A 14,080-nucleotide genomic window follows, 5' to 3' on the forward strand; every position below is an offset into this window, starting at 1 on the left:
TCAAGAATCAGAACCCTTCAAACATTATTTTAACAACAAATGCTGAAAAGGAAAAATAAAGAAGGGATCTCATGAATATCTAAATCGTTTACTAAATGATTATCGAGTTTCTTTTTGCGTGAATAAACCGCTGGGTTTAGTACTTCCTTAGCTTCTCTAACAATGTTCTGCATCTTATTCAAGTATTGTAGTAAGATTTCCGTCTCTGTTTGTGTTGAAATTGATGTTGTTAGCTTTTCTGCGCAATGTGCGTTTAAACGAATTTAGTCACCTGATGTGTTATAAGAACCAAGGATCAACTGGTACTTTTTCTGTGCACTCCTGATACCAAAAAAGCTGTATTCGGCGTAAGCAGTTTTCCCTTCGAAGTCATCCATGGCTACTCGTAAAATGCTGTTATTATCCGAAGTCAGGCGATGAATCCTGTCCAAGCCAAGCCAAAATTCACCACGGAGATTTCCGTAGCCATGCTTATAATCGCTCCAATTGAGATTGAAGTCAACGGAACCGTCGATTCTTTTCTGGAATACCGTCCATCCTCCACCAGCTGTTGTTTGGTCGCAGAAGACATCAAAAGCTGACTGGTTGTCAGGTTTGATGAAGTACACACCGTCTCTTTTTTCACCTGATTTAAAGATTTCGGCGCAATTTCTAAAAGCTGGAAACAAAAAAGTTGGGAAAATTGAGACACAAAATTGTTTTCCAAACGCTATCGGTTCGAAAGAATTGTAATTAAAAAAAGGTGATTGAAAGGATAACCAATTACACAATATAAGAAACTTAGGCAACAAAGGAGACACACCTTTCTTAAGATAAAATAATTAAATGGAAAATTTGTGAAATGATTTAGGTTTCGCTCAAACGTGACCAAGGATGATGATATGGATGACCATATCATCACCTTTACAATACCTTGACAATTTTCTCCTCCGCTGAATTCTTCTGGACAGATACACCGAAAACCTTTACTTGTGAAACCAGCTTGGCAGGTGCCTCCATTTAAACATGGACCGCTATCACAAAAGTTCTAATCAATAGGAAATATAAAATTAAGCACGTTCCATTAAACCTATAACCAAAATTGTCATGATAACATCTCCTAACTCTTAAAAAGGAAAATGCGTTAAGGTGCCGTTAAGAATTTTTTAAAAATTCATCAGAAGCAAATTTCGTAGCTGGTTGATATGGAGATGCAAGTTTCGTGAGCTAACTACAGCGTGCTGCGATAAAAATGACCTCGAAATTCCAAATTACTTAAACTCTTAATTGAAATTACCAGGTCTTCTTACCTTAAATTTCGTCACCATTAGAATAGGCGCTTCAGTATTTTGTACTTTCACATCGATTTTTAGCTTTAAAAACACTTTAAAAGAATCATTACAAGCTTCAATGGAGGACGATTAATTGTTAGGGTATTATTATTATTATAACAACTATTATTATTTTTTTAAGCACTCTGCTTGAGGTTCGTGCAAGAACCTAAAGGATGTGAATTAGCCACCTGTTATTGAAGTACGATTTGGTCACCATGGTTATATGGAAAATAAACAACTCCACAAATGCGTCCCTCGAAGCTAGAGAACCTATCTGCACTCAGGTACCACAAAACAGCCCAAAAAGATAAACAAAATGTGCTCGTTACCTCAATGGCAAGGTAAGTAAAACCTTGCTCATTAGCGAGACTTTTGTCAGTGGCATTGTTTAACTGGCATATGCGTTTTCCTTGGATAAATGGTCCCAGATTGATAGACACGCAGTCGGGGTCCATATAACACAACACACGACAGCTCCCTTCATTAGGCACATCCTTAGTCTTGATCAAATGATTCTTCATGATCTTATTCGGGATTGGCTCTTTGAACGCGATATTGCGAAATTCGTTATCTGTGAAAAGCAAACAAATTTTATTACTGTAGCTCTCTTCTAGATAGAAAGCGTTTTGATAACTTTTTCATTCGACTTTGATTCCCATCTGTCTTCAGTGCGTGCTCCTTGTGAATTAACTTTATCCATTCAGGTTTAAGGTCTTCACTCTGCAAAAACGTCGATAGAGTCGTATTCATGGGAGTTCGACAAATTTACGGAATAAAGGCTATTTCTTCTTCAAATTATTCTGTCTTCCAAAAGTTTTGTATCCAACGTAGTTAAATTTAATCCTTATAGTTACCAAAATTGCGAAACAATATGTAAAAGTAAACTAAAAAAAAATAATATTAGTGATGGAGAGAGAAAAAAAACAAATTCCACAAAAAAATGGCTCGGAATAAGAATGGACAGTGGGTTTTGGCTTTAGTTACAAGAGTACATGTAAAAATTTACAGTTACAGGTATATTACAATTTTGAAATGAAAAAAAAATATATACACTTCTCGCAGTTAGCTAGAGCTTTTCGAGACTTAATGTATTAAAAATTTATCAGCAGTTAAGAGTTATTTTAAGACAATGGAAAGAAAAATAAGGAGTTATTCTTACCCAAACATCAATTGCACCAAGAGAAGAAAGTTTGAAACATGATGGAGACGATGAAGGCGATGGTTGTCATTTTGAGATAAAACGGGAGGTCTAAATAACGCATCCTTGCAGATACGCGACAGAAAGCTACTTTTGATGCAGAAGATACTATATTTTTCACCCTTAAATGTAACACATTCTAAAGAATGCAGGGGGTATATCATTCTAAACAGCAGATACTTCAGCCACAGACAGGATCCTGAACTAGTTGAAATATTACAAAAACAAGTTTACAAGAAGTTAAAAGTTTATTACAAGTTTGGAATTAAAAAAAAAAAAGTTATACACTGCTTGCAGTTAGCTACAGCTTGTCCAGGCTTAATGCATGAAAATTTTATCTACAATAAAAGATATATTTTAAGACTATAGAAGGAAAAAATTAACGACATTTTCTTACCCAAACAGCAATTACACCAAGAGAAGAAAGTTCCAAACGTGATGGAGACGATGAAGGCGATGGTTGTCATTTTGAGATAAAACTGGATGTCTAAGATAAAACTGGTGTAACGCATCCTTGCAGATACGCAACAGAAAGCTACTTCTAATGCAGAAGGCACTTCTATTTTTCACCCTTAAATATATTACATACTCTAAAGAATGCAAGGGTGTATTATTCTAAACAGCAGGTACTTCAGCCGCAGACAGGATTCTGAACTGGTTGCAATTAACTTATATGTGAATGTGCCCTTTATAGGATATTTTCTAGCTGTTTATACCGACTGCCTACAGCTGCTTCCACTGAAATGGATGAAAATGCCGCAACATGATAAGTTTTATCATGTTGCGTGTTTCTCTTCCTTCATATGCTCTCTCAGGAAGTTAAATTAATTTGAACTGTTAATGAATGATACCTCCAACAGGTGTTGTTAGGGAGATAAAAGCAATTTATACTCACGTTATAATAACGTCAATTTCGGCGCTTGGAATTTTCACAATCCTTTGTTTGGTTCTTCTGTTGCTACTTTCCGGCTCGCTTGTCCCGAAATTTCACTTCCGATGAACGAAAAAAAGCTAGAGAGAAGTCTGGTAAGTGGACAGAAATAGGACACTTTGATAAATGGCGTAAGAGCTTTAGTTCAGCTCTACGTTTTGTACTTTGATAGAGCGTGCTCTTTCAACCATTGACATGCGCTATATCTGAACTTAAAATAAAACTACCAGGAGATTCCCGTGCTATTGATTATAAATAATTTCCCAGTAACATGGTTTACTTTTCCTACTTTTCATCAAATCACGTAATTTCGGCTTCAAAAGGCATGTAAAGAAAAATTCAGAAAAAATCGAGATTTCTAGACTTGCTTTGTCACATGTGAATATCATTTTAAAAGTCTGTAAATTGGATCCATCATTTTTTACTAAAATGGAATTGAAATATTTCTAAATTATCTTGCAGCTCTGATTAATTAAGAGCAAAACCTAGAGATTTATAACACAGCCATTTTTTTATTACTAGAAGTGTCACTTCATAAGTTTGTGAACGTAAAACCCTAAGCTGATTCGAACTCTGTAATGACTGAGTAAACAAAAGCTTCAAATGAAATGATAATTGAAAGCAACAGGAGATAAAAGTCTTTATTCTTTATTTTTCTTCTCACAGTTGGTTCAGAGACAGTTATTATTTCGACCGCGTTTCTGCTGCAGATTGTTAATATTTTCCTAGAAACCCCGCAGTAATCTTTTTTGTGTGTCAATTAACAAACACAACTGCCGTTATCAGGAGCTTAACAAAAATAGTTCCTCAGAGACTGGGAGTTTTTTTGGCACATTTGCTTTAAATTTGCTTACTGTTATTACGTGTAGACTGAAAAACTGTTGGCATCCTTCAAATATTTCAATGAGGTTATTTTAAACTTTAAACCGTTTCTGGTTAAGGAGCAGGTGTTAAGAACAAGGTTTAAAGAATGTGTTTTAAAAGAGAAACTTGACTTTAAGAAAGAAAAATTAATCTGAATTCTGAAGGGTAAAGAGTTTCACTCTAGATTAACACCAACCAATAACTGAAAAATTTCAACTGATTAAGAATTTCACTGTTTTTCTCCTTCCTTCTTTTTCAAGAGGTGAGGAAGAGGTGATTAATACTAAAGTTTACAGTTTATTTTGAGCTTAGAATTAAAGCATGCAATGTTTGTTTATACAGAATTTCTTGATCACAATGATTTGAAGATAAACAGTGAACTGCCATAAACCTAAGCACGTTTAGACATTATGGCTAAAATTTATTTTATCCTTGTTTTGCATTTTGGCCAAAAAACATAATTAGTAACTGTCCTTTCAGAAACGTTCAAACGTTCTTAAATTGCGCAAATAGAATTTTTTTTTCACAAAACCTTTCCAATTATATTCCAGAAGCTTGAAAGGATGCTAATTTTGGAGACATATGCATGATACACGACAAGCATATTTTGTGTTCCAATTGCTTCATACTAGAGTTAAAATATTTTAGAATAAGACGGAAGACGCCAACGTTTTGTTGACATACAACTAATTGTGTGTCTGCGTCATAATTAGTGCGTAATGATCGCAAGGAACACAGATGGGTTTGGACGGAACATTCAACAAGTTACATCAGAAATTATTTTAGGTTCGTTGAAAATTGATGTCAGTTGAATCTTAAAAAAATAAGGGAAGCAATAATGATTGCTTGCCTGTGTAGAAACACCAAATAAAACAAACTTAAATATGTATTAAACTTATGTATGCGCCGATCTGAATGGCAGCACTTTTCAGAGCTCCTCCAAGTTTTATAGTTTTATGTAAGTTTTATACCTAAGTAAGTTTTAACAAGGTCAACACGAGTTCCTTACGTCTTTGGCCTCGTTATAGAGGTGTGCGTGCTGGTCGTCTTGTTCAAGAGCGTTGGAAACTTCGCCGTTTTAAAATAAGCACGATTCAACAGCGAGGTGTCGGCAATGGCTTTGGAAAACCATCTTGGCGTGTTTCCCAACACGCCCACAATCCGTTAAACTGCGTTCGTCTAACATCAACTTCAATCTCAACAAGGAAGGGCTCTCCAACTGCCTACGTTCCATCGCTATATTTATCGAACGTTATGTCCCTTACTCCCAAGATTGATGAAATCCGCTACGTTGTCCAACATGCAAATTTGGATTGTGTTTGTATAACTGAATCATGGCTTTGTAGTTATATTCAAGATAACATTGTCGCGCTCAGTGGCTTCAATCTTGTGCGAAAGGACAGAGTTTATATTACTCATGGAGGGATTTGCGTATACATTAAAGACAATATCAACTTTACTATCCTGGAAGATTTAGAAGACCCATCTTTTGAAGCGCTTTGGTTAAAATTACGACCTGCTCGTCTCCCGAGGGGATTCAGTTGTATTGTTTTAGGAATAATCTATCATCCACCAAACAACAATAACCCTGCAATTTTAGATTATTTGTGGCAGAGTTTGTCGTCCATTGAATCGCGCTTTCCCAACAGTGGTCGGCTTATTGTTGGAGATTTCAATCGGCTAAACACCAAGCGTCTTCAGAACAGTTTTGATCTAAAACAGATTGTCAAATTCCCCACGCGAGGCGATAAAATACTGGACCTTGTCCTAACGAATCTGAGAGAGTAATGCAAGGACCCCATCCAACGTCCTCCCCACGGTCTATCAGATCACATGTCCGTAGAGGTACAGCCAAAGGATAGATCCCAGCTTCCGGACTCGCGATCAACAATCAAAACAACATCGCCCAGAATGCTATTGTCTTTCGCGACATGTACTTGCAGTGCCCATTTAATCAGCGGGCAGCATAATAATTTGCATATCCTGAACTAGTCGGTTGTGATTGGTCAGCAGGTAAAGCTTTGGGAATACATGAGTCTCTGTGCAGATTTCAGCTGCTGTCAATCAAACGGTTGGATGCGTAAAGTAAATCCCAAGGTGACATAAAGTGAACAATAGCAATAATTAACAATAGCCACGCTCTTAACAAAGCGTTTAACAAATTCGTTTGCAGCGAATTCTTATATGGACTGACAGACTCCCGTTGGTCAAAATGTTATCGGAATTATACAAATTAGTATCATGAAAATAGAAAAAAGAAAAATTTAGAAAAAAAGTATCATGAAGAATCTACTTCGTTAAAATCGCTTCAATCGGTAGAGAAAAATATGAGCGATGCTTCCGACAACCGGCTTGTGAGTGCGACGATCGTCGAGATAGAACTAGAGTCTATCTTGCGACAATAATAGGAGTGTAGTTTCCATATGATAGTAACGATTGCTGAATATTTCTGCAGCGATCTCAGCGATCATATCTTAAAAGCTTTTACAGTTTTTTAAGCATTGTCTAGTTACCACCTCAATTTCAATACTAATTAGGCAGCGTGTGCGCGATTGTTTGCGGAGGCGGAGCTTAACATACCTTGATATTCTCGCGGGAAGTTTAAAATAGGTCACTTGTATTCTCGTGGGGGTCTCCAAAGGACAAATTTGGATAAAACACTACGATGCTTAGCAAACGTTTTTCGAAATTCGCGTTTTGCGACTACTTCCAAAGTTTGGAATCCCTTGAAAATTTCTATGACGCTTTCTAGAATGTCAAATAAAAATAACCATATGGTAAAAGAGAAATCTAGCAATTGAGTGAAGATAAATTACGCCTGAAAGTGCGCTGAGATCGACTTCTCATACAAGCAGGATGCTAACATAGTCAATTTTCAAGGCAAATTTGCGACCTCTTCTGAAAGCGCAAGAACAAAGTGAGAATGATACACTATTCAATTGAACTTTCTTCTTTAAAAGCCATATGGTAAAAGTAGCATTTGAAAAGTAGTTTATCCGTAAACGAAGAGAACGTAAGCCTTCCTCGACATTTTCAGCCCTTTTCCTTTATTGTTTGACAATCATTTTCTAATTAGCTTTTAAATTTAGCGCCAGCGTCTCAATGAAAGTCCCGGATATGTCGCTGAATTCTGGGCGATGAGGGACTTAAAACCTAGCAATCGTCTTGCTATACGCACCTACCTCCAAGAGGTCGATGCGTACACCCTTGTCGGCAACGTACATGGCTGTGCAGAGAAAGAGTCAATTTTTCAGTCGACAATCCAACATGGTTTGGACAGTGTACTGCCCCTGCGATCCAAAGCGGTCCACTCTAGAGATCCGCCCTGGATTAATTCAGGTTTGAAAGATCTAATCAGACGGCGGCAAAGAGCACTCGCAGAAATAATCAGCCGATGTTTCGATTTCTGCGGAACCGAGTGAACCGTGAGCGTAAGATCTGCAGGTGGCGGTACTACGACTCCAAAGTTAGCCAGCTTAAGGAGTGCAAACCGTCTGCTTGGTGGAGTGGAGTTAAGAAACTGAGCGGCACGTCAACGGCCGTTAGGGACACGGAAGAGCTAATGAGATCATTACAACACACAAGTGAGGAGTCTCTCAGTGCCTTGGACCTGGCCAACCTGATCAATGATACTTTCCACTCCCCAGTGCAAGACTTTACACCGTTATCTGCTGAATCTTTCCAGCTGTCGCAAGACCACTCCACCGAGCAACCATTTGTCGTTTCTACGCATGCTGTTTACCTTCAGCTTGTGTCGATCAACCCTAGGAAAGCGTCTGGCCCCGACAGTATTCCAGCATGGTTGCTAAAAGAAAATGCAGATCTCCTTTCCGATACGATATCTGATATCATTAACAGTTCTTTTGCTGAAAGACGTTTACCACCTTCTTGGAAATCTGCTGATACGATGCCGATCCCAAAGCAGAAACCAATTAAAGACGTAAATAAACATCTGCTTCCCATCTCGTTAACGTCCATTCTCTCTAAGGTGGCAGAGGAGTTTGTTGTTGCGGAATGCTTGCGACCATCAATTCTCAAGAAAACTGGAGACAACCAATTTGGGGCTATCCCAAAATCTTCTACAACACATGCATTAATCAGTCTGGTGCACTCCTGGGCCAAACATAAAGACGGGACAGGATCCACCGTCAGGGTTGTCTTATTCGATTACCGGAAGGCTTTTGACTTGATAGACCACGCGCTTCTCGCTGGGAAACTGCTCGCCTTGGACATACCGGTTGACGTATCGTTCTGGATCATCGACTTCCTTACAGACCGTACGCAGAGAGTCAAGTTGGGAGAAGATTGCCTGTCCGAATGGAGGAATGTACCAGCAGGGGTGCCTCAGGGAACCAAGCTCGGGCCGTGGCTGTTTCTTCTTATGATCGACGACATCCACACCAGAAATTCGAATCTGTGGAAATAGGTGGATGACACAACTATTGCAGAGTGTGTTCACAAGAAAGAACGCAGTCGTATTCAATCTGATGTGGAGGAACTGATTGCTAAGTCTAATCAAAATACGTTCCAGCTAAATGAATCGAAATGTAAGGAACTGCGGATTTCTTTCGCTAAATCAGCCGCGGACTTTGCTCCAATTGTTATCAACGGGAAAGCAATAGAGGTAGCGTCGACTGTTAAGTTGTTGGGGCTAAACATTTCTTCCGACCTTCGGTGGAACTGTCATGTTGCTGAAATAAGTAAAAAAGTTGCAAGTCGATTATATTTTCTTAAACAACTGAAGAGAGCGAATATTCCCACCAAAGATCTGAAGGATCTTACAGGACTTGTATCCTCCCAGTAATGGAATACGCATGCCCGGTGTTTCACATCGCACTTCCTGCATATTTATCTGTTGAGTTAGAGCAGCTACAGAAACGTGCCATGCGAATTATTTTTCCGTTTGTTCCATATAGCGATGCATTAAATCAAGCCAACTTGGAGACGCTCTCCCAACGCAGGCACTGTATCACAACTAAGCTTTTTGATTCCATCACCTGTAACTCAGACCATAAACTGTATAAGTTCCTGCCTCCTCAGAACAACTGTGAACTCAATTTGAGACGAAAGAGGAAATTTAATGTTCCTCTGGCTAAGACGAAGAGACTCATGAATACATTCATATATAGTAATTGTAGTTAATCTGTGTACATTTTTCTTATACTTTTCTCATACTTTTATTAGATTTTACTATTGTAACGATTAATCTAATTCAGCTTTTGGCTGCGATTTTAATCAGAATAAACTATCTACATCTACATCTACATCTAAATAATTAATTAATGAAGGATGAAGAAAATTGAAATGAATCTCAGATGATAAACTTGACAAATTTTTGCTGTTCTGTTTAAAGTGCAAATTACGAGCTTTCAGTGAGGAGGGGAACAAAAATACTACTCTAGTGAGATAGAAAAACGCCAAAACGAGATCAATTAACTCAAAACAAACGAGGATGAGGAAGGATGGAGAGGATTGCCATTGCAAAATCAGCTTTCGCGTCAAGAAAACCAAAAAAAATGATTTTGGTATGACGGGGAAATAACAAAATCGAAGAGAGTTTGCCAAAAGCGAACGAGTATTGCCAAGGATGGAGAAGATTTAAATGGATTAGAAATAGCTAACTTGAAAAATTAGGCAAATGTTATAGATACTCATATCATAACAATGCCTCTTTAAAGCATATTTAAAAGACTGAGTCAGGCCGCCCACCCTAACTGCTTGTAAATTAAGATTAAATGGTCATGACCAAACAATGGTTAAAAAGCCGTTTGATGGCAGCCTTTACGAAGACTTTTTATCGGCGGCTTAACTTGAGACTTACGACATGAATCGAACAAGCACAGACCTTGTAGTTTGATTTTAACAATATCTGTTCAACGTTCATGCAAATGACAAACTGTAATACTATGCATTTGCCGTCTGCTTCTTGACTGTTCATGCAAAGATATTGACGATTGCTATATTTTGCTATTTTTTTGTCTTAATTTTATCCTCTCTCGGTATCAATCAATCAGAGGTTGGCTTTCATCTTCTGTGATGTGATAAATGTCAATGCCAAAATTAAAGCTATCAACTATTATTCAGGACATGATCTGTGCTATGTAAGAGGAACTTCAGTCCAACTTAGACGACTTGCAGTCTTATGGTTATCTTAGTGCTTTGTTTTCCACCTTTGGTTTGATTCGGTTTTATATCGCTAACAATACTGAATATAACCTAGTGCTGTGATTCGAAAACGCTCCAGCACAAAATCAGTGCTACGTGAGAGAAACTATTATTCAGCGCCTTAAAAGTCTCGAGGTCTTATTTTCATCTTAGAGCTCTTCAATGAGTAACGAACACCTCGAAAATTTTCCCAAATATTGCCTTCGCCATGATCAGGGTTATGCCCACGTATGTAAGGACCATTCAAAAAAGCCGTGTGACAATTCTTAAACCACCAGCCACCTTGGTACTCAAGGGCACAGTTCCCAGTGGGTTTGAAATCGTGGTCTTCATCCGGAGTAGAAAATGGCCAGCCATTATGGTAAGAGAAGGAGTCACCAGCGGTTCCTAAGAAATTTACCAAAGCAAAAACCAGGAAAGTATTTAAAAGTTATATTGTCTTCAATGGCGGATTCAGACCTTGAGCTAGGGAAATGGAGGGAGAGGGGGAGGTTTTTTTCGCTTTCCCTACCGGCTTTTCTTTCCTCTGCGATTATTTTGTTATTTTTTTTTTACCCAAAATAAGGAAGAATAAGGGGCCCGGATCCCCCGGGCCCCTCCCCTAGATCCGCCGGCCGCCACTGATCTCGCAAGAGTAGGTTTAAAGCTTTGGCTGCATATTTGCTATTCCGTATAAATAAGGTTTAAGTTTTTACTCTTCCTTCCGCGCTTATGAAGTCTTTTCTGCATCCACGCTCGTTTGAGCTCGATTTACCACAGAAAATGTGTATATAGCTACCAAAATGGCTTCGAATACACATTGAAAGTAGGTGGTGGTAAGAAGGAAGTGAGAAATGGAATCAGAAGACGAGATCCACAGGGTTAAAACGTATCTCAAGATTTCCGTCTTTGTTTGTGTTGAAATTGTTGTTGTGACTTTTCTTCACAATGTGCGTATAAAGGAATTTAGTCACCTGCTGTGTTATAAGAACCAAGGATCAACTGGTACTTGTCATGTTCACTTCTGACACCAAAAGAGCTGTATTCGGCGTAAGCACTTTCCCCTTTGAAGTCCTCCAGGTCTACTCGTAGTATGCTGTTATAATCTGAAGTCAAGCGATGAATCCTGTCTAAGCCGAGCCAAAACTCGCCACTGAGGTTTCCGAAGCCATGCTTATAATCGCTCCAGTGGCGGTTGAAGTCAACGGAACCGTCGATTCTTTTCTGGAATACCGTCCATCCTCCACCGGCCGTTGTTTGGTCGCAGAAGACATCAAAAGCTGATCGGTCGTCAGGCTTGATGACGTACACACCGTCTCTTTTTTGGCCTGATTTTAAAATGTCAGCGCAATTTCTGAAAGCTAGAATAAAAATTTTTAAAATAAATTTTAAAAAAAACTGATCGCGTTGAATATGCAGCAAACAACAAGGTACTGACTGGATTAGAACAGTATCTTTACTGATGAGAGCAATAAAAAAAATTGGTAAATTCAGACACAGAAGTGTTTTCCAAACGATATCGATTCCATATCAAAATAAGAAACTTAGGCAAGAAAGGAGACACATCTCACTTAAGATAAAATAATTAAATGGATTACATATGAAATGATCTACGCTTCGCTCTAACGCAGTGTTAACACACGAAACGTCAGCTTTAAAACTCAGTTAATAATACTTTATTACCTTGTCATACTCTCCCACTGACGCGGCACCACAGTTTCTTTAAAAACTTACCTCCTTTATTCATAAGGTTTCAGAGAGTTTATGCTGAAATTTTTTACCATACTATCACCTTTACAATACCTTGGCAAACTTCTCCTCCGCTGAATTCTTCTGGACAGATACACCGAAAACCTTTACTTGTGAAACCAGCTTGGCAGATGCCTCCGTTTAAACATGGGCCGCTATTACAATGGTTCTATTCAATAACAAATATAAAATGAAGCACGTTTCATTAAACTTATAACCAAAGTTGTCATGATAACATCTCCAAACTCTGAAAAAAGGAAAATGTGTTAAGGCGCCATTAAGAATTTTTTAAAACTCATCACAAGCAAATTTTATGCCTGATTGATAAGGAGATGCAAGTTTCGTGTGCAAATAACCGCGTGCTGTGATACAAAACCCACACAATTCCAAATTTCTTAAACTCTTAATTGAAATCACCTAGTAATCTTGTGTTAGATGTTGTCACCAAATATACGTATAAATATTTTCACATCGATTGTTTTGGCTTCAAAAATACTTTGAAGGAATCACTTTAAGCTTCAGTGAAGGACGATTAATTCTTAGGGGTTTTTTTTATTTTTATATTTCATCCACCGCGCTTGAGGTTCGTGCAAGAATCTAATGGATGTGATTTGAGCCACCTTTCATTGAAGTACGCTATGATCATCAAGATTATATGGAAGAACAAGTCCATAAATGCATCCTTCGAGGCTAGAGAATCTATCTGCACTCAGGTACCACAAAACAGCTCAAAGAGATGAATGAAATGTGCTCGTTACCTCAATGGCAAGGTGAGTAAAACCACGTTCACTAGCGAGACTTTTGTCGGTAGCATTGTTTAACTGACATATGTGTTTTCCTCGCATAAATGGTCCAAGGTTGATGGACACGCAGTCGGGGTCCATATAACACAACACACGACAGCTCCCCTCATTAGGCACATCCTCAGTCTTGATCAAATGATTCTTCAATATCTTATTCGGGATTGGTTGTTTGAACACGATATTACGAAATTCGTCATCTGTGGAAAGCGAACAAAATTTTTATTGTGGCTCTCTTCAAGATAAAGAGCTTTTCGAGTACTTTTTCATCCAATTTTTATTCCCATCTGCCGTCAATGCGTTCTCTTTGTAAATTAACTTAACTTAACGTCATTATTCTCCAAAAACGCCCATGGAGTCGTATTAATGGGAGTTCGACAAATTTACGTAACTTGAAGGGCTATTTCTTCTTCAAATTATTATTTTTCTTCCAAAAGTTTTGTAGTTAAATTGAATCCTTACAGTTATCAAAATGAAAAAGCAATATGTAAAAGACAACTTCTGAATATAATATCAGTAATGGAGAGAAAAAACAATTCCCACTTTTCCAATAGTTTTGTATCCAACGTAGTTAAATTAAATCCTTACAGTTACCAAAATTAACAAATTACAAGATGTTCTTACCCAAACAGCAATTACACCAAGAGAAGAAAGTTCCAAACTTGATGGATACGATGAAGACGATGGTTTTCATTTTGAGATAAAACTGGAGGTCTAAATAACGCATCTTTGCAGATACGCGACAGAAAGCTACTTCTAATGCAGAAGGCGCCTCTATTTTTCACCCTCAAATATATTACATACAACAAAGAATGCAGGGGGTTTATTATTCTATACAGCAGGTACTTCAGCCCCTGACAGGATACTGAACTAGTTGCAATTAACTTACATATGTGTGTGAATGCCCTTTATAAAATATTTTCTTGCTGTTTATTAAGACTACTTACAGCTGCTTCCACCGAGATGGATAAAATAGTTGCACTATCATTTTTATTAAAAATTTCAAGTTTTATTATGTTGCGTGTTTCTATCCCTTCACATGCTCTCTCGGGAGGTAAATCAACTTGAACTTTTAATGAAT

General features: G+C 38.0%; 1 protein-coding gene across 1 annotated transcript; it reads right to left on the bottom strand.

Moving 5' to 3' along the window:
• Window positions 1–10,461: 10,461 nt before the first annotated feature.
• Window positions 10,462–13,771, bottom strand: LOC149044850 (microfibril-associated glycoprotein 4-like). The gene is made up of 5 exons (XM_089206143.1): window positions 13,624–13,771; window positions 12,958–13,199; window positions 12,254–12,368; window positions 11,425–11,811; window positions 10,462–10,858 (listed from the first exon to the last, which is right to left on the bottom strand). The coding sequence occupies exons 1-5, from the start codon at window positions 13,724–13,726 to the stop codon at window positions 10,593–10,595; spliced, it is 1,113 nt and encodes a 370-aa protein (XP_089062269.1). The 5' UTR covers window positions 13,727–13,771; the 3' UTR covers window positions 10,462–10,592.
• Between the last annotated feature and the right edge of the window lie 309 nt (window positions 13,772–14,080).

This window comes from Pocillopora damicornis, chromosome 5 (genome assembly GCF_964200805.1).
Source record: "Pocillopora damicornis chromosome 5, jaPocDami1.2, whole genome shotgun sequence".
Classification (NCBI taxonomy): Eukaryota; Metazoa; Cnidaria; class Anthozoa; order Scleractinia; family Pocilloporidae; genus Pocillopora; species Pocillopora damicornis.

What these genes read in the sequence shown, in the direction of transcription:
- LOC149044850 (XM_089206143.1), bottom strand. Translation starts at nt 13,726, where the DNA reads ATGCGTTATTTAGACCTCCAGTTTTATCTCAAAATGAAAACCATCGTC. An exon ending in TTACTCACCTTGCCATTGAG is followed by an intron (nt 12,369 to 12,957) that starts GTAACGAGCACA and finishes GTTATTGAATAG; the next exon opens with AACCATTGTAATAGCGGCCC. An exon ending in CGGAGGAGAAGTTTGCCAAG is followed by an intron (nt 11,812 to 12,253) that starts GTATTGTAAAGG and finishes TTTTTATTCTAG; the next exon opens with CTTTCAGAAATTGCGCTGAC.